General features: G+C 39.8%; 1 protein-coding gene and 1 non-coding gene across 2 annotated transcripts in view; both read right to left on the bottom strand.

Moving 5' to 3' along the window:
- luzp2 (leucine zipper protein 2) overlaps window positions 1–21,121 on the bottom strand; it is a 168,688-nt gene that overhangs the window by 100,438 nt on the left and 47,129 nt on the right. Inside the window, exons 4-6 of the mRNA XM_069924060.1 lie at window positions 17,475–17,545; window positions 8,777–8,858; window positions 8,556–8,618 (exon numbers count right to left, since the gene is read on the bottom strand). Coding sequence (XP_069780161.1) covers window positions 8,556–8,618; window positions 8,777–8,858; window positions 17,475–17,545 — 216 coding nt within the window. The remainder of the gene's footprint in view (window positions 1–8,555; window positions 8,619–8,776; window positions 8,859–17,474; window positions 17,546–21,121) is intronic.
- LOC138752125 (U6 spliceosomal RNA) lies at window positions 18,386–18,493 on the bottom strand. The gene has a single exon (XR_011350397.1). It is a non-coding gene; the product is annotated as a U6 spliceosomal RNA (small nuclear RNA).

Below are 21,121 nucleotides of genomic sequence, written 5' to 3'. Positions count from 1 at the left end.
TCCATTACTAATTCCTGCAGTTTGCCTGCTCAAGCACAACACACGGGTGCCTCAAATAGGTATTGAGAGAGGGATAGAAAGATGATGACTGGGTGAAGAGCTGAGCTCCAATGAGCAAAGAAAAATGACTCCAGAACCCACAAACATCCCTGGAGTCCTATTTTCAGATGAACAATGCTCATGGATCATGGATTTCTTGTTGATGCAGTGAAAGAACTTTCCATGAGTTTTGATTGAGATAAGTAAGAGGGGCTGCTATATGGATGTTTGAAACGTTCATGACTCATGAAGCAACGGATCATTCTGAACAAAATAACAGTGTAGCAGAGGGGCTCATTGTCCTGCTGTTAAGTCTGTAATCATTTCAGCAGACCAATGATATGAGATTTTACAAGAACTGATTGGAATTTTCTCACTGTTATCAGCACCTTTATCCAGCTGCAAGGACTAGTCACCATGATCACTGTCTGTCCTATGATTTCTTGTTAACCGAAGATAACCCCATGATGGTTAGAAGGGGCTTCGTTATGAACGTTAATTACCCCATGTTTGTGGTAAATTATAATTTAAACATAGCTCCAGGACAGTTCTACAGATTTAATTAATTCTTTCTTCCAAAGTTTCAGATATTGTGGAGTATGAGTACATAAGTAGACATGACTAACATAGTCTCATCTGCTCAGTCTTTGACTTCCTTCATGCTTTCTTACGATATGGAAAGAATCCATTCAGCTTGTGAGCATCCCCGTCAATCCCCCCACTTTCCTGTAACCCATTTTCTCTCTCATGCCCATCAACTTCCCTCTGATTTCACCCACCCCACTTGTGGTCATTTACAGATGACAAATAACACTGGCCAACAATTTTACTTAGTGTGTTTCCTCCTAGCCCTAACACATTATTGAAGACAATAAGTGCTATTGTTAAGTACACTCACTATGCTATTGCCCGAAGAACGTGTGCATCAATGTGCATTCAATCCACATCAATCTAATGCACAGCATCTCTCTATGTGAGCTGCTTTTACAGCCTGGCTGACCAAGCATGGCCAGGCCTAAGACAATATTTGCATAGCACCTGCATTGAATGCACTGACCAAAGGAGCTTGTTTTGTGAGCAATGTACTAGTACACTTAAAATATGACAGGAAATCACAAAAATAGGACATATCTAAAAATAGTAATGTGATAGGAAAATTGTACTGTGATTTTTGTGATCCATAAAATACACCCAGAAGTGTTCAGGAAAGCCAAATCTTTGTTGTCCAGTGTAACCTACCAACGCTCACTTCCTTTGGAAGAGGGCAGCCAGACGGAGCACCTGAAGGAATCCATGCACCCAAACTCCTTGCAGACAGCAAGATGTGTCAGGATGCTGCTTGGCCAGGCACGTTCATCCATCAAGTTGTTTCTCAGCTCTCTGAGATCACGATCAAACCTGGGTCACTGGAGCTATGAGCCAGCAACACTTCAAAATGGTATACTCTTCACCCCCCCCCACCCCCACCCAAGAATAGATGTGGCACCAATTTAATCTCGCATCAAAAATATGACACTGTCTTCCAGGCACCACCCTCACCGTCTCAGTCGAGATGTTTTTGTACCTAGATGTTTTTTGGAGTTGAGGTTAGGTGAGACAAGGATAGAGGATAAAAGTAAAACATGAAAATCTGCAAACACCATGGTTGAAGTAAAAACACAAGGCTGGAGAAACTCAGCAGGTCAAACAGTGTACTTTATGTAACAAAGATAAAGATATATAATCAATGTAGTGGGCTTGAGCCAGAAAAAATGGTGGGGGGAGGGGTGGGAAGGAACACATTCCGACAGGCAAGAGGTAATAGGTGGATAAGGGAGGAAGGACACACACACCAGCAAGCAGGGGGAAGGGGGAATGGTTCTATGAATAGAGAGGGAAGAGGGTAGAGAAATGGAGGAAAGGAGAGGAGAGAAGGAGCACGAGAGTAGGCTAGCAGAAACCAGAGAAGTCGGCTTTAATGCCATCCAGCTAGAGAGTGCCGAGATGGAAATTTCGGTGTTGCTTCTCCAATTTACAGGAGGTCTTGGTTTGATAGTGCTGAGGCCATGGGCAGAAATGTCAGTAAAGGAGTGGGCTACAGAATTGAAATGGTTGGCCACTGGGAGATCCCTGTTGCTGATGTGGACAGAGTGTCAGTGCTCAGCGAGGAGAACTAGAAAGCATAGATGAAAGTTGAGATGTCTAAGGTGAACATTAGGGGGAACGTTTTCACACAGAGTGGAATGAGCTGCCAGCTGAAGTGGTGAATGTGGGCTCGATTTCAATGAAGGAAAAATTGGACCAGTACAGGGATAGGAAGAGTATGGATGGCTATGGTTAATGGGGTGAGGTGGAATAACAGTTCAGCATGGGAGGAAAGGCCTATTTTTGTGCTAGGTAGCGTTCAGTGACTCAGCTCATACATAGCTGCCACCACAAGGGGGTCCTTGTACTCTCATCGAAGCAGAGTCGATCAGCTAAAAGGGCTTCAACTTAATCTCCCGCCAATATGCCCCTCTCTTCAACATATGAAAGTATAAAATAAATACCAACCCATAAAATTTTAAAGAGTTGAATCATGCAAGAACAAGAAGAATTTTCTCTTTGAAAGAAAGTCTCAGCTCACTCTGCAACCAAGTGAAAAACTTTTGAAGTTACCCTGATGCTGAAGGATTCAGATATACAAATCCATAAAAGTGAAGGACATGTTCACAAAATGGTAAAAAAAACCGCATATTTTATAAATTTGGGGATTTAGATGCCTCATTAATGTAGTTAACAGCTGCTCAGCGCTGTTATTAGTTCTTCTGCTTCACTGGTTAGCCCACCTTGGGAATTATAGTGCGCAATTTGCACCTGATACAGAAACTAGCAAAGGTTACTGAACAGATGTTAATTTTTGAGAAACTTCAAGAAACTGCAGTTAATCACTGAATAGCTGAGACAACTATTTTTATTCTGCTTCCTGAAGGGCATAAATGTAGAATGCATAACTCCAAAATGTTTTTATCATTCTCCTCAGTCCACAAGTTCTTCATCTCTCGGGTAAATCTTCAATGAATTTCCTGTTGCCGCCTTCATTGCCCGATTCACTGGGAGGCAGTTTCTGCAGACCAAGGGTTAATGCTTTAAATGCTAATAAATATGTTAATCTTGCCAGGTTACATTTCCAGTGGAAAACATTCACCTCTGGCCACAGAAACCAGGCGAGTTGGATGGATCATCTCCATGGTTTTCGATCTATTTTTTTGAAGTTCATTATCATCTGACTGTACATGTAAAACCTGATGAAACAGCATTTCTCCTGATCAGGAATCACACACTTATACACATAATACACAGGGTATAATAATTTAAAATAAATGATAATTTGCTCAGTTACAGGATATTGTCTATCAATCTCACAGCCTGCGCAAAGAAACTAGTTCCCAGCCTTCCCATCCTGATATTGATGTTCCTGAATCTCCTTCTTGATGGATTCTGTGGGCTGGATGGATAGGGTCCTCCATAATTCTTTGAGACCTATTTAAGCAACGAACCCAGTAGGCATTGTCAATAGAGGAAAGGGAGACTCCAATGATCATCTCGGCCTTTTTGACGATCCTCTGCATTGACCCAGATAGTAGAGCCTGGTTCCTCTCATCCATATTCTAATAGAACTCACTTGGCACACAGGACTCCATTGTAACAGCACCTTATTCCCTTATTCCTTTGCACTATGATTCTCATAAAACACCCTTCCTTTACTTTACAGCGAAAAAAGAACATCAGAAAATGTTCAGTGAGTGAGATTTGTTGAAGCAATGTAGTATAACATAGCTGAAGGTGATTTGTGAAATTTTATTTTCTTACATGGAGTAAGGAGGCTTTCATAAAGAGAGGCAGGTCAGGGAATCAGTTAAATAGGCCTTGAATGGCCACATGGGCAATCCAGCTGTCTAGTTACTGATGAAACGTTTGCCACTCTTTTGCTGCCATTGTTCCCAAATTAACAGCCTCTTGTGCAGTTCACTTTTTTTTTCACCTAAAAATGCAGCAGGTTGAAGATCTTATGCGACCTGTACAATAAGGCACCAATGATGGGTAAAAGAGTCCTTTAAAACCACCAGAGGAAGCAAAAGCTCCAGAAACAACTGAGAGGCATTTGGTTCTCTGTTTCACTTACATTCGAGTCAGTGCAGTCGAGTTTCACCAAATCAATTCTGGGAATAAGAGTGTGTCCTTAAGAGTAGAGACTGAACTCCATTGCTCTATGTGGAGCATGAGTTTTGAGCAAAAAAGTGGTGTTGAGTTGAAAGATCCAGGGCTGTCTGTAAGGAGTTTATATACTTTCCCCATGTCCCTGTGGAGTTTCCCCCAAGTGCTCCAGTTTCCTCCCACTCTTCAAAACATACAGGGTTGTACAATAATTGGGTGCAATTGGGTGGCGTGGCCTCGTGGGCTGGAAGGCCCTTTTACCATGCTGTCCATCTAATTTAAATTTATTATCACACTGAATGGCAGAGCATGCTTAAAGGACCATTTCTATTTTTAAAACTTCTATTAAAATTAATAAAAGTATTTTTTTAAAAGGGCCAAAAGGCCTACTGTTTCTGGTTTTTACATGGAGTTCGCACCTGCAATGTAATCTTCGCCAGTTTAATAAGCAATGCAGTGCAATTGAAAATTTGATTGAGATTTATTGTTTATAAGTTTTAAATATGAAGCTAAATTAAAGTCTTAGAATCACCCTGTATTGTCATGTGGTGACTACTACCATAACAACTTTTGATATCAGTAAAATCATAATAAGAATGCTATCTAAATTATCATAAAAATGATTTAGGTTTCATCTCGATGTGTCAACGCAAGTTAGGCTTTGATTTATTAATATGCAATAAAGCAATATTTTAGATCCAATGCTCCAAAATTCCATTGAGAGCTTAGTTGAAATATAATGCATTTTTATATGCATAGAGAAATTCAACTGTGCATGGATTCTTTTCATCAACCTTTACAAAATGTGCTCAGTGGAAAACCTTGGTTCTCCTCCAAATCCATTGAATATAGATTGAAAAAACTTTTGTGTGATACCAGCTGAGAGATTATATTAATTCCACAGAGAGCCCTTTAAAACCACCACAATTGTCACTGCATGGGATAATAAATCCAATACAGTGAATGGCAGGGCCCTGGGAAGTGTCATGCAACAAAGAGACCCAGTGGTACAAGCAGACATTACCTGAATGGTGACACAGGTAATTGGGTGGGCAGTTAAATAGCAAAGTCTGCAGATACTGGAAATTGTAGTGGATTACAATAAAGTGCTGCAGCAGACCATGCAGCATTTACAGCAGAGGTTTTCAAACTGCCCCCCTAAACTCACATTCCACCTTAAGCAATCTTTACGCCATAAATGCTCTGTACTTAGTAAGGGATTGATTAAGGTGGAATGTGAGTGGAAAGAAAAAGGTTGAAAACCACTGTTTTAATCGTACATAATTGACTCATTATGTGCACAGTTTCATAACTCAAAAGGAAATGGGCCAATAACAATTTTTCTTCAGCAAAATATTTCAGTAATGATTGGGTCTAGAGCAGTGGTTTTCAACCATCCCTTCCCACTCACATACCACCTCAAGCAATCCCACGGAGCACTTATGGCATAGGGATTGCTTAAGGTGGAATGTGAGTTTGGGGGGGGGTGGGAAGTTTGAAGTAGGAAGTAAAGAGTAACCCTTGGTTTGGGCTTGAGCCCTTCGAAAAGTTATGAGCAGACGCAGGTAGGCATCTCAATGAAAAAAGTTGGGGAAGGGAGTAGGAGAGGAGAGAAGGGAGGAAGGGGCAAGAGGAGAAGCAAAGCCTAAAGATAAGATGTCATAGTGGATTTAGGTGGGAGGACAGAAGAGAAAAAGAAGTTGAGTTGATAGAGAGAGGGATAGCTCTGAATGGAAAGGGAAGGGGATAAGGAGGTGGAGGAAAGGAGACAGAGGGTTAGGGAAAGAGAGAGACTCGGGGAGACATTTAATGGAAGCTGAAGAAGTCTGTTTTAATGCCATCTGGTTGGAGAGTGTCTAGACAAAAAAATTGAGTGGCATATAGCTTTTTGCTTTCATCAATGCATGTAACAGCTGGACAAGATATTAGAGAGGCTAAAGAGTATTGAGTACAGTTCTGGTCGCTATGCTATGGGAAGAATGTGATTAAGGGAGAGAGGATTCAGAAAGATTCACAAAGATGTTGTTTGGACTGGAGGGCTTGAGTTAAAAGGTGAAATGGATTAAATTGCCACTGTTAATTTTCTTCCTGAAGGGAGACCTAATAGAGATTTGTAAAAATCATGAAGGGCATAGATAAGGTGGATGGTCACAGTCTTTTCTCTCAAGGTAACTGAAACTGGAAGTCACAGGATTAGAGTAAGAGGAAAAATATTTTAAAAGGACCTGAGAAGTAAGATTTTTGCCGAAGAGGCTAATGGGTATTGGTAACATACAGAAACAATTACAATACTCAAAAGACATTAAGACAAATAGATGGATACTACAGGTTTGGAGAGATGCGCAGTCAAATGGGACTAGCTGAGGGAGATACTTGGTCAGCATGGACATGTTGGGCTGAAGGGCCTATTCCTGAACAGTGTATCTCTATATATTATCGGGTAAGTCATTCCAAGGTGTGGAAATTGGCATTTCGGCAAGCTTGGAATTTGCTTCAATCCATTTCCATAGCTCCAAAACAATTTATTTTGAGGTCAGTGCTATAGACTTTTGGGAGACTTGCTCACATATCAGAAATGTATCTTGTGAACATGAAATTGTTCAGCTTCCTCTGTGATTAGTGGTCTGGCTACATCTCTGGGATATTCTGGTTTGTTTGGGCTTGTCTTTAGAGTCCATCCGTGACAGATCACTGCCCATGGGTCATTTTCCTTTCCTAACTTTACCTGATCTTGTATGTAGTTTATTTTCCCTGCTGCCTGCTGTAGATTTGCTATGATTCAAACTATAAATTATTTAATTCCTTATTGGAGTACACTTTTCATTCTCTCTGTCTAAACGTTTAAATGCAACCAAGCCAGACCCAAACCTTCTGCAATCTTAAACCTTCTTTCAACTTTAAAATCCCTCCTGATCCTTTTAAGTGCCGTTGAAAAGCATCATATCCAGGTGCATAATGTCTGATCTTAAATACTGTGCCTCCAACCAGATAAGTTGAAATAAGATCAATTGTAGCTAGAAATGTATCTGGGAGGATCAAGGGAGCTAGCATGTATAGTTGTATACTGTCAGCAATCAAATAGTTATACAGAAATATTTCCAAATCTGTGAGCTCCCTTTCTTTCTCTGTCACTGGTATAATGCATTACTGGAAAAAATTTTTGACAAAGACCTTTGCACAATTGCTGAGCAGGAATATTGCTCCCTCATTCTCTTTTCATCCAACAATACTTGTAGAACGGGTGACACGGCTGGTGTAGTGGTCAGTGCAACGCCGGTACTGCGCCAGCAATTGGGACCAGGGTTCGAATCCCATGCTGTCTGTAAGGAGTTAGTACATTCTCCCTGCATCTGCATGGGTTTCCCCCGGGGCCTCTAGTTTTCTCCCATCGATGGAGATGCACCGGGAGTTGTAAGTTAATTGGGTGTAATTAGGCGGCATGGGCTTCTGGGCTAAAATGGCTTGTTATCGTGCTGTATGTCTATTTTTTTTAAATTAATAGTAATGAACAACATATTTAAAGTATTAATTTGAATTTTGAAACATTTTTGAGTGTTCTGCGCTTGCCTGGAACGTAATAAAGGGAGGTTAGGATCAATCCATGGAAGTGGGCAGCACTTTTCATATGCAGATATGTCAGATTTAGCCCCCATTGTCAGGGTGAGTGACTTTCACTTTCTATGGGGCCAGTAAGTTAACAGACTGGTGACATGCATATGCCTGTTCATTTGTTCTATAAGGAAGGTCGAATGGATGAAAAATTAGTAGCAAATCCAGAGCCAAAGTCCAAATGTAAAGTCAGAATAACCTCGGTCTTCAACTCCCATTAACGTGTTTCAATCAGCAATATGAACAATTCCGTTAAAATTAGCCAAGTCCACATTCTGATTAAAGAGCAAATTTCATTCTGTGCTTCAAGAATTATATAATTCAACCCGAGTATGATATCAAAACTTCTGAGCATAATGAAACCTCTCAGAAGCTTTTGCTTCTGACTGCGACAGGAATGGTTATTTTACCCTCCTCAGCTGACCAATGAGTGAATGCTTTAAAAAAAGAGAGGATACGCAATACTTTGGGCACGCTATCAAACAAAATATATAAAACCAGTAATAAATTAATAATGCTCATTGTTTCAAATTTTGTGCAAAACTGAGAAAAATTACTTTTAGTAATGTCTAGTTAAGGAATAGATGCCAAATCAACCACACTGAAGCAATGTGTGTCAGATTCAGCATTCAACTCTGTGGTGTCAAGTCTGTTCTGCCAAGTTCTTTACCTTCTCCTCAGGCTTTTGCTTGTATCCACAGGATGTCATGCGCAGCTATACAAATTCTTACCTCTTGTTGTAAATCTTTTATCAGCTTGCTCTTCCTTTCCACCTCAGCCTTTAAGAAGTTGATCTGTAACAGCAGCAGACCTGCAATATTAAATCACAGAGCTCCAACTACTACTAACGGTGTGCAAAAACAAATACAGTTGTGTTGCAGCGAAGTATTTCTTAAATTTTTAGTACCAGAGTCAGAAAGTAAATGGCTACATTTTGTCAGAGACAGCTTACCCCAGCTTGCTGCTTCTCTGCTTTCAATGCAGCCTCATTGATCTGTTTCTGAAGCGATTCCTGCAGAGATTTCATTTCGTCTCTGATTGAAAAGAAAGAATTGATGCCTCAAAATACTGAATGCACTCTGAAAAATCTTACAGTTACAATTGCTTTTCGCATATCGAAGCAGCATCTTTTTTTTCTGCTTTAACTATTTGAAGCTGCAGTTGAAGCAAGTTATTAAAAGACTTTGACAACATCATAAATCCTATCGCGTGCTTGATACACCATTAGAATTTTGTTTGCAGTTTTTGGAGGACTGGCCATTTCATTAAGTTGGCAGCACAAAGATATGCAGATGAACCTGATGACAAGTTGAGGTAGATATTTTCCAATTCAAGGCATGATATAACCGATAAAGTGATCAAGGAGAGATTAATAAAGAGTTGAGATAATGAATGTGTGCCAGAAGATTCAAATAATTAATAGTGAGTGAGAACCAGGGAAGCATTTGGAAGTCAGGGCAATGGATGATCTGGGAAAGAAAAACAAAACAGCAGTGCGGGATTCTAAAACAAAATGCTGAAAGAAAGCCAGTCAAGCAGCATCTGTGGGAAGAGAAACCAGTTAACAATCTGGGTCAATGGGAAGAGTCATATACTGGAAACAATGACCCCATATCATTAACTGGCTTCTCTTTCCCCAGGTGAAATATAAAAAAAATCTGCAGACACTTTGACGATAGTAAAAACACAAAAATGCTGGAGGAATTCAGCAGCTCTCGCAGTATCCACACTAGGTAAAGATATATTACCACTGTTTCGAGCCTGAACCCTTCTTCTAAGCTATAAGCATAAAAACAGGTAGGTGCCTGCTGGGGGAAGGGAAAAAGGGCAGGGGAAAGAGAGCAGGTCAACTGACAAAAGGTGATAATGGGACAGGGATAGGAGGACAGAAGAAAGAAAGGGAGAATTGATCAGGAGAGAGTGGCTGCATGAAAGCAGTGATGGAGGAAAGGAGACAGAGGGGAGGTGAAAAAGAGAGAGGCAGAGCTAGCAGAAAGGAGAAATAGGGATAGAGGAAGAGGAGGAATGGGGGCGTGCCTAATGGACACTGGACAAGTCAATGTTGGTGCCATCTGGTTGGAGGATGACCAGACAGAATATGAGATGTTGTTCCTCCAATTCGTGGGTGGTGGGTGATCTGAATCTGGTGGTGCATGAAACCATAGGCAGACATGATGCCATGGGAATGGGGCAGGGAATTCAAATGGGTTACCATGGGACAACCATGCTATTGTGGCAGATCGGGCTAAGGTGCTGAATGAAGTGATCCTGTCTCTCCAATATAGGGGAAACCACAATGGGAGCATCAGAAGCCTGAAGATTCACAAGTGAATGGTTGCTTTTCTTGGAAGGATTGTTTAGCACCCCAAATGGTGGTGATGGAGGATGTGTGGGTGCAAATGTGATCACAGGGTTAGGTGCCAATAGGACGATTGGTGGGAAAAGAAGAGTGGCCAAGGGAGTCATGGAGGGAGGGAGTGGTCCCTATGGATGGCAGAGAGAGGAGAAGAAGATGTGTCTGATGGAGGGATCATGTAGTAGGCAGCAGATATGGTGGAGGATGATATGTTGGATGAGGATTCTAATGTGATAGTAGGTGAGAACAAAGGTAATCCTGTCAATGTTGCCCCTAGAGACGGAGGGGGCCAGGGTAGATGTGCAATTAAAGGAGGATATGTGAGTGAGGTGCTGACTTGATTGGTAGTAGAGGGGAAGAAGGAGGACATCTTAGATGATCTCACATGGAAGACCTCATCCACGGAAGTAGATGCGATGGAGACAGAGGAATTGTGAGAAAGGAATGGAATCCTTGCAGGGTGTGAAGAGGTGTAGCCAAGAAAGCTACTGGAAGGTTTGTAAAATATGTCTGTTGAAAGTTTGTCTCCCAAGATGGAAAGAGAGATCGCGAAAGGGGACTGTATTGCTAGAAATTGAGCAAATAAATGAGATTGGCGTGGAAGTTGACAGCAAAGTGGATGATGTGGAAAAACCTCATCATGGATGCCTGAGGCAGCACCAAAGTAGTCATCAATAAAGTTGAGGAGCCTTGACTGTGTAGGCTTGCTCCACGTAGACAACAAAAGGTTGGACATAGCTGATGCCTATGTGGATACCCATTGCTACCCTTTTGGCTTAGAAAAAGTGGGATGAGTTAAAGGAGGTTATTGGGGATGATGACATTCTGCAGCTGGAGGAGGGTGGCAGTGGAGGGGGATTGGTTGGATCTATTTTTGAGGAAGAATTTGAGGCATTTGGTATGGGGTTCGGAGGTGCATAGTGATTGGATATCCATAGTGGTGAGCCGGTTGAGTTCATGGAACTGGAAGTTATTGAAGTAATGGGGGGGCATGTGAAATATCATGGATGTAGGTGGGGAGGGACTGGATGGAGAGGCCAAAACGGAGTCAGGGTAAGTGGATACCAATTTGGTGGGTCAGAAGCATGTGGAAATAATAGGTTTTATGGGAAATTTGGGTTTGAAGATCTTGGGTAGGTGGCAGAACTGAGCATTGTGGGGCTGGGAAACAATAAGGTTGGAGGCTATGGAAGGAAGATAACTGGAAGTGAAGCATTCAGAGATAGAGCAGAGATGGTGGTGTGATGAGATTTTGAGAGGTTCTGTTGAAGGGGTAAGTAAGAGGAGGAGGAGGAGTCATTCCCCCCACCCCCCCCCCCCCCAATGTTGCTTGGATGGTTGACTTTTTGTTTCTCCCAAGGGGTTGTCTATTTAGTTGGAATTAGAATGAAGATAGTTAACAGGTTTTCAAACTACATAGAAACCAGTGTGACGATGAGCGAAGGTGGTTGAAAAGAGTCTTCAGAAATGCGATTAATTTTGAATTGCTCATGAAAGAGTTGACATCAATATGATTGCCTGAAGGATTTGATTTGTGCGATAAATCTGTATAATCCTAAAAAAAAAGCAAAAAGTACATGACAACTGATGCAAAGTGTTTGATGTAAGAAATAGTAAGGGAGATGTGCCTGGCTTCCTTCCCAGTAACAGAGTGTACTAAATATTGGATTATTTGGCACGTTATTTTACAGGAATGCACTTCAATATCTCTTGTTTTTCTAATAGTTCCATAACAGTAAACAAGTGTACTTGGACGTAGGTTTGGGAACATGTCCCTACCCTTATTCCTTGGTTCTTGGATGATGTCATTTGTTAAACAAAGATTCCTAATGTCCAATAAAGTCCATTGCAGACTTCTCATGGATGCAGTTAACATAATCTACCTCTGGAATTTTATGCTAAAGATTGTTCCAACCCTGAGAGGAGATTTTTCTCATAAAAAAATTCTTAAAGTGGTAACGGCCCTGAAACAGCGGTCATTATTTATAGCCAATGCACATTAGAGCAATTAATTTTGAGCTTTAGTGACAAAGAAATGCAGAAAAAATATCAATAAATGGCAGATATTATTTAACTCAGACAAATGCAAAGTGTAACACTTTGGGAGTTTAAACCAGAGCATGACTTACACAACATATGCTAGTGCCCTGTGGAATGCGGTAGAACAAAGAAACTTGGGGGTACAGATACATAGTTCCATGAAAATGGCAACATAAGTCGACTGGATGGTAAAAAAGATGTTTGACATGATTGCCTTGAGTACAGGAGCAGAGACATCGTGTTGCAACTATAAGACTTTGATGAGACCATACTTGGAGTGTTGTGCGCTGTTTTGGTCACCCATATCATTAAGATAAAATTAGCTGGAAAAGGTGCAGAAAGTATTCATAAAAATGTCACTGGTAGACTTGTATTATGAGAGGCCAGATCGGCGGGAGCATAGGAAGCTAATGGGATACCTTATGGAAGTTTACAAAGTCATGAAGGGCAGAGATAAGGTAAATAGTCATCGTAGTTTTCCCAGGAGAGAACCTAAAACTAGAGGGCATGGATTTAAGGTGAGTGGGAAAATATATTAAAGGGACTGAGGGGTAATTTCTTCACACAGATAGTGGTGGAAAGAGCTGGAAGTGGTAGAAGCAGTAAAAATTGTATCATTTAAAAGACATTTAGAGAGGGCCATGAATAGGAAAGGTTTAGAGTGATATGGGGAAAAAACTGGCAAATGGGACTCGCTTGGTCAGCAGGAACAGGTTACATTGAAGGCCTTGTTTCGGTGTTGTAGAGTGCTCTGACTCTAGGGCCTGGTGTCTGAGCCCAGAGATGGCTTTATTTTGCAACTAACCAATCAAAGTGACTGCAGATTTCATTCAGATCCTTTTTGAAATAGACATGAGGTTCAACATACACTGGTATCAATTTATAAACAGCGCGAATTTGTACTCTTTTAATTAAGGTTCTCTCAGGTTGGAACCCTGACTGCTGTATTCATAAAAGGCAGGCAGCTCTTCCTAATTTTAGCTATTTAAAGGGACTGAGGTCAAAGAACACACTTTGTTGTGCTTTGGTACTGAGGGTTACAATGGAAATGTTAGTTGCCTGCATCATACAGGGAAGGCTTTCCCAGTCATTTCTGTTACCTTGTCTCTTATTTATGATGTTAAATAAGCAATGGCTTCTGGTTAAAGAATAAAATATATTTCACAAATATACATTGCCTGTGGCACACAAAAAAGGTTGGCATTAAGGGAAGTTAAAGATTATATTACATCAAGGAAAAGGCTTACAGCATTGCTTAAAAAAACCTCTGATTGGGACCATTTCAGAATTCACCAAGGATCAATCTAACAATTGATAATAAAGAGAAAATAGAATAAAGGCAAACTAGAATTAAACAGGAAAACAGACTGTAAAAGCCTCCATATATTTATAAAATAGAAGATATTAATGGAGGATTCTAACAGATAGACAGGAAAGGAAGTACACTGGGGATTAAAGAAATGTAGATAAATTAAATAAACTATTTCTTTGTATCTCTGACTGTGCATACTGTGGTGCGCCGTTAGACCGAATCAGACACACACAAGATAAAGACTGTACAACAGGTTTTAATCCACAAAGACCTCCACAGGTCCAGGCTGGCTGTGGCTGCAGCAACTCTGTGTGAGGCCTCGGGAGGCCAGCGCAGGCTTGTATCCCGGAGGGTGATTGACACCCGACCGAGTGGGGCTTGATCCATTCAGGCTGACTGATTGACAGCCGGTCAGGTGTTGTCCTGCCCCTTACACTCCTGCAGATACAGAGGTTGCCTCCTGCAGTAGGCCGGTGGTGTACCACCACACACACACTATTGCATTTTTGCTGCTCCACTATGTACAGATTGAATTGCTGAACTGCTTGCAAAACATTCTCACTTTACCTCACGACCACATGACAATAAACTTGAACTTTAACATGTCTATTTCTTGAAAGAGCCCCAGAAAATTGCCAGCAATAGAAGAGTAAAACAGTGAAGCAGTTGCTAAAATAAATTAGTATTATTTTTTTAAATTTAGACATACAGCACTGTAGAAGGCTAATTCAGCCTATAACTCTGCGCTGCCCAATTCACACCCCATTAACCTCCACCTCCTCCCCCCCCCCCCCCGGTAAGTTTCAAATGGTGGGAGTAAACCGAAGCACCCAGAGAAAACCACGCAGTCAAAGGGAAGATGTACAGACTGCGTGGGATTCGAACACAAGTCTGGACCCTGGCCATTGGCGCTGTAAAAGCATTTCACTAACTGCCAATCAGTTTAAGATATATTGGAGATGAAAGGTGTTGGAACTTAATAAAGCCAATGCCAGCCAATTACACCCAATTAACCTACAACCCCCCCCCCCCCCCACTCCCAAACATTTTGGCAGGTGGGAGGAAACTGGAGCACCCAGGGAAAACCCACCCAGGTCACGGGGAGAACAGGTAGACTCCTTACTGCAGCACCGTGCTAACTACTGCATCCCAAAGTGTTAATCAAGGTGACGATGGAGAACTTTGTTCTCCCACTAACAGAGAAAGCTGCAGAAGTTCCCAAATAGGCAAGTTCATCATAGGCATCAAACCTCCCAGCCAGTGAATACATCTATGTGAGGCCCTGGCTGAAGAAGGTAGCCAACATTACAAAGTACCCCATTATTTTTTTAAATATACACCACAGTAACAAGCCATTTCGGCTCACATGCCTGCATTGCCCAATTTACACACAATTAACCTCCACCCTCGGTACATTTCTCTCACACCTTGATGAAGGGCTCAAGCCCGAAATGTCGGTGATGTACTTTTACCTTTGCTACATAAAGGACACTGTTCGAACAGCTACGTTTCTCCAGCATTTTGTGTTTTTACATCAACCACGGTGACTACAGATTTTCGTGATTTACCCCTGGTGCCTTCCGAATGGTGGGAGGAAACTGGAAATCCCCCCCCCCCCGGGAAAACCCACATAGGCATGGGAGAGAGTACCACACTTAGCAGACAGTGTGAGATTCAAATCCTGGTCCCAATCGCTGGCACCGTAAAAGCGTTGCACTAACCGCTACACCTACAGTGGTCACAACCTCTTCTCTCTGCTGTCTTCAGAAAGTAGGCACAGAAGCCTGAAATCCAGTACCTCGAGATTCAGGAATTTTTTTCCCCCCAACTGCCAGTTTTCCCATAGAAAAATGTAGTGCAGGTGCAGCATTTCTGACCCATGATCTCGCACCACCCAAATACACCCACACAATCAATTAACCTACCAGCCCCATATGTCTTTGGAATGTGGTGGAAACCGGAGTACGAGGAGAAAACCCAGGCAGGCACAGGGAAAACAATTCAGCTCCTTAAAAACAATGCCAGCTTCGAACCTGAGTAGCTGGAGCTGTTATTAGTGCTGCCCTGGAGTAAAGTGAGTACTGTATTTTGGTCTGGATTCACTGATGTGGACTTGACTTCTTTCAAACATCATTTTACTCGTGTTGCCATTCATTTGCTAAATATGTTTTAATTGACAAGTACTTGAGTCATTACAAAAATATACTATCTCTAGGCTTTCCAATGAAGAATGTTTCACTAAACCCTTAAAAATAAAATATTTGCTTTCGGAACACACAGTTGTAAATATGTTGCCGCTCTAGTTATCATTTCAATCTTGCTCTAATTTCCCAATTTGAACCTTGGATTTTTCTTCAGTGACTATTGATTGACTCAGATCATGTTTTCTTTATTAGGAATAATGTATGCCAAAAAGGAATGATCAATTCATAAAATATGTGTGCTCCATTTTGAATACATTGCCTGGGAATGTTATCCACATCCATTATCTCCTTTCCATTCAACTACAGGTATATCAATAAATCATGAGTGCTGGGATTATTTATTGTCATGTACATTGTATAATGTACATATGCATCAACGTTATTACTTGCTGCAGACGAACAACTCGTGAAGAAAAAAGTATTACAATAAACTTACTAAATGAAATTCAAAGAAATAATAAATACACAAGGTAGATAATGAATATTCACAATAACCCTAGTGACTCGCAATACTGTAGACTATCCTTTTGTGTTGTTGGAGTAGTCTATGATTAAAGTATCAAGAAGTTCAAGATTTTGTAAGAACCTGCTCTTGAACCGAGGGGTGCCAGTTTTCAGGCTTCTGTACCTGGTGCCCAAAGAAGCAGTGAGAAGAGGTTGTGACCAGGGTGGTGAGGGTCCTTTATGATGCTGGCAGCCTATTGAGGCAGCAGGCCACATAGATGTCTGCAATGGATGGGAACATAGGTGTCCGCAATGAATAAGAATTTTTAATAATGATTTCTATGTGGATGAATTTCGTAAAGTTTAGATTTATGTAGTTGTCTAAATGATATGGGATTTATAAATCAAAGTTCAAAACAAACTGCGTCTTTTTGCCTACTAAAGTAAGGCCCAAATTATATTGCTTATTTATTCATTGAAAAATATATGAATTTTACAAAATAATTGCATACGTTATAAATTAATTATATTCAGAGCACAACCACAGGTCCCAACAAAATCAGACAAATTTATCTTTATGCCACCCATTATTTATAGTCATTGGCGTCTTTCATTGCTCAACGTAATTGTGAGTCTGTGGCCAAAATGTCAATGACTTAACTGTAAGAAGCATTAAGAAAAATGTGTCTGGTTTCGTCGAGACATTTACGATCCGAATTTTATTGCATTATAACGTGTGCTATGACTTTTTCAAATATGCACACCAGTTACAGAAGAAATAAATGAGGAAATCAAACTAAAGCAATCCATTTTTATTTAAGTATTCCATGTATTGTACTGGTGCGCTCTACTATAGATTGAAAGAAGCTATGAGAGAGGGAAAAAAAAACCCATCAATTTGGATTCAATCAGATACGATGGTATCATTATGCAAAACCTGTGTTAGAATTCTTCTCCTGAGAACAAAGTTCATCAGCATATGATTTAGTCTGACTTGGTCCAATATTCATTAAGCAGAAAAATTGTCAGATCCTCAGTCTCTAGAAAAACATGCATTGGAATTCTTCTCCCGAGATTGGAGTTCATCAGTATATGATTTTGTCTGACTTAGGTCAGATCCTCAGTAGCCAGAAAAAAATTATGATAGGACTAGTAGGACGAAATATATAATATTTATTTAAATCTGAGAACTCAGGCAGTACCACTCTTAAGGATAACATTATCAATACAATCTGCACCTTCACCACAGGAAGTTTATTTTTGCTAGCACATGAATAAAAGGTAAAATACTCACTTCTGCTTCTGGCTTATCTCCAGAAGTTTTTGTACATCATTTTTGGCAACTGCTTCATCACTTTTCACGGACTGTGGGAGGGTTTGTAAAGGAATAAGTGGCATAGTAAAAAAGGATTTCACAGATAAAACATCATTTCAGAATCTTTTCAACAATTCAAGAACATTAATAAATGCTGCATAGAGAAAAAAAAGTAATAATTTTCTTCAATGATTCTAAATAGAGGAGTAACTCTTCTCTCGGTCTGAATCACCCCATTTTAATACTGTAATGATACAATTGGACAAAATATACCAATTACTGGAAACATGCATGAAGATTATTCATAAAGCAAAAGGCAAACATCAAATACTCATCAAAAATCCACAATTGAGGTTAATTTTATCACTGATAAATACTGGGATTATATGAATGTGTTCCTAATGGAAAAATTGAAAACAAAAACATTTAAGATCTATTGTTTATATAACTTAGCACTGCTTCATTTATTTTAACTAGGTATTTTCTGATTTGATTCTTATTACTTGATGTTCTCTTCCATTCTTGAATTTTAGCTGCAGTAAGATATTAAAGGCCTACTCTCCATAAATCCTTCTCCTACTCTCCACCATTCCTGTGGGTATGTGTTACCCCCCTCCCCCCACCGAAAGTTAGCAAAGCACTAACCTCCTCATGGGCAGGGGTGCAGTGCTGCCCGAGCTCACTGGCACCTCAGTGGGCCACTCCAGGCATCTCATGGGTGGGTCCGGCACCTCCTTGTCACCATTTTTGGTGAGCTCTAGTGCCTAAAAAATTAGCACTGCACCCACCACTTAGAATATTGCGTTCAGTTCTGGTCACCTCATTACAAGAAGGATGTTGAAGCTCTCTGCTGCGTGCAGAGGAAATCTACTAGGATGTTGCCTGGATTGGAAAATTTGTCTTTTTTAAAAAAAAATGCGTGTCCCCCTTATGCAGGGGCCATGCTGATCTTCTCTGTATCGTTCCAATTTTAGTATATGTGCTGTTGAAGCGAGCACAGAAAAATCGTCTTATTAGACAAGATTAGCAGAGCTAGGACTTTTTTCTTTGGAGCATAGAATAGTAAGAGGTGACTTACAGAGGTCTACAAGGTTATGAGAGGCATAGATAATTTAGATAGCCAGCATTCTTTTCCCAGGGTGGGAATAGCAAAGTGTACAAAGTGAAGGAAGGAAAGTTTAGGGAAGATAATAGTTTTTTGATGATAGGTATATAAAGGTCAGCACAACATCGTGGGCTGAAGGGCCTGTACTGTGCTGTAATGTTGTGTGTTCTCTATTTAATTATCCCTTTGGTGTACAGATGTTTTGTGAGAGGACCAGAGTAAAAGTCAAGAGCCATTTAAGGTGAAACTTCCTTCACTGTCCTCAAAGATGGATTCTTCAGGGAGTCCAGTGGAACTCTTAAGCTTCCTATGGCTGCCAAGATTTCTTTCCAGGTAACATTTGTGTAGTGGTTACTGCAATGCCTTTACAGAGCCAGTGACCGGGACTGGACCTGGGTTCAAATCCCACGCTATCTCTAAGGAGTTTGTACATTCTCCCCGTGTCTGCATGGGTTTTCTCCAGGAGGCTCCAGCTTCCTCCCACCATTCAAAAACATAACGGTGTAATTTAGGTAGCATGGACAATAGGACTGAATTGGTCTGTTACACAGTGCTTGATGTCTCATTTAATTTAAAATTAAAAAAAAAAAAATAAATTAAAATGTAAACCTGGTTAAATGCATTTAATTGCTTCTTGATTTATAACTTATTTAATTTAATTATATGTTCTTGTATTTTAACTTTTTTACAGTCTTGTGCAAGAGTTGAGATTCTACATAATTAAAACATTTTAAATGGATATATGTTATTCACTAACATAGCATTATGAACACATATTCACAGGCTTTTTGACAACTGTCATAATTGGGAGTATAAATCAACAGCTGTCAAAAGATTGCTCTTATGGGAAGACATGGGAAGACTTCCCCATCAGAGAAGTTATTCCAAATAATAAAGGAGTGAATATTAGTAATTCACTCTGATGGGCTTTATAGAAGTGTCTTGTTGGCTAAATGTTGCTCAAGAATTATAAGTTATGCATCGTGTGCTAATCCTTTGTAAAAGTTATATTATAGCTCCTTTGCACTGCACTTATACCCAAACAACATAAATGACATTTAATATAAAGAACAAGACAGGGAACTAAAGGTTTAACAATAAATTATTCATTAATTCTTTTTTTTTGTCTCTTTACTTTTGAATCCTATTACAATGGGTGTCCAAGCATACCATATAACATCAAACTGCTTTAACACTTCAAACTGAATTACAACAATCTTGTTTTAAATGCCAGTATAATGGAAGAGTATGTTCAAGCCCATTTTTTCATAAAATTTTACATATGTTGAGAAATAAGGTAGAATGGTTCTGGTTAATAATTAATTGAATATGTTGAAGGCAAATATCTGTTACTGATATTACTTAACAAAAGCTAGTACATTTACAGTAAGGTTGTAATTTCTGTCTATTCAAACAATGCTAAAACCTGCAAGGTAATGACTAATTTTGTTTTTGTAATGCAGGCCTACATTTTGCTGAAGTCTAAATGAAACTTTCCCATCATGCTATTGCAAGTGTTCAGGAAATAGATTATTATCCTTTGAACAAATGAAAGATAAATACAATATAACTCAAGATACAGTGCTGGCATATTACCAACTGAGATCCTACTTGAAGGACAAATTAGGAAGCAGTCTGAGGTTACCAGAGGGAAGTAACTTTGTATATGTGATTACAGATACAATGATAATCAAAAGATTTATAACAAATATGTTCATTAAACTGCAAGAAAAGGAGAATGAGGAAACAGATGGTAAAACTAAACAAAAATGGGAACAAGATTTAAATATAAAGATAAAAAAGGAAACATGGGAGAAGTTATGTTCTGGAACGATGAGAAATACAATAAATACGAGGTTACGTATGATACAATATAACTGGATACACAGGCTATACATTACACCTCAAAAGTTAAATAAATGGGACCCAACAGTATCTGACAGATGTTTTCATTGTAAAAAAGAAATGGGAACAACAATTCATGCAATCTGGACATGTGAGAAAGTAGAAAAATTTTGGGAAGATCTAAACCAGATATTAAATAAAATTACAGAAAACAATATACCAAAAAACCCAGTGATCTTCCTCCTAAGTAACATAAAAAACAAAGAATTTGGACTTGATTTGGATGGTGCACAAAAAAGATTTGTTAAGATAGCTCTAGCCATAGCAAAAAAATGTATTATGTCAGCCTGGAAATTGGAAGATAATTTGAGAATACAACAATGGTATATAGAAATGAATAAATGTATTCCATTAGAAAAAATAACATATAGTTTAAGAAATAATATTGAAATATTTGAACAAATATGGGAGCCATACATGAAACACAATTGAGAAAACCTACCGGAGACATTTACCACCTAAATTAACGAAAGGAGAAGGAAATGAAAAGAATTGACTCTGGAATTTTTCTTGTTTATTTTTATTGAATGACATTGTTTGACTGGTTTAATGTATCTTAGATTTTGTACTTTAAATGGATGGGGGGGAGGTAGGGAGGGTGGGATGGGAGGAGGGG

This window comes from Narcine bancroftii, chromosome 1 (genome assembly GCF_036971445.1).
Source record: "Narcine bancroftii isolate sNarBan1 chromosome 1, sNarBan1.hap1, whole genome shotgun sequence".
NCBI lineage: Eukaryota > Metazoa > Chordata > Chondrichthyes > Torpediniformes > Narcinidae > Narcine > Narcine bancroftii.
This window is presented reverse-complemented; position numbering and strand designations above follow the sequence as displayed.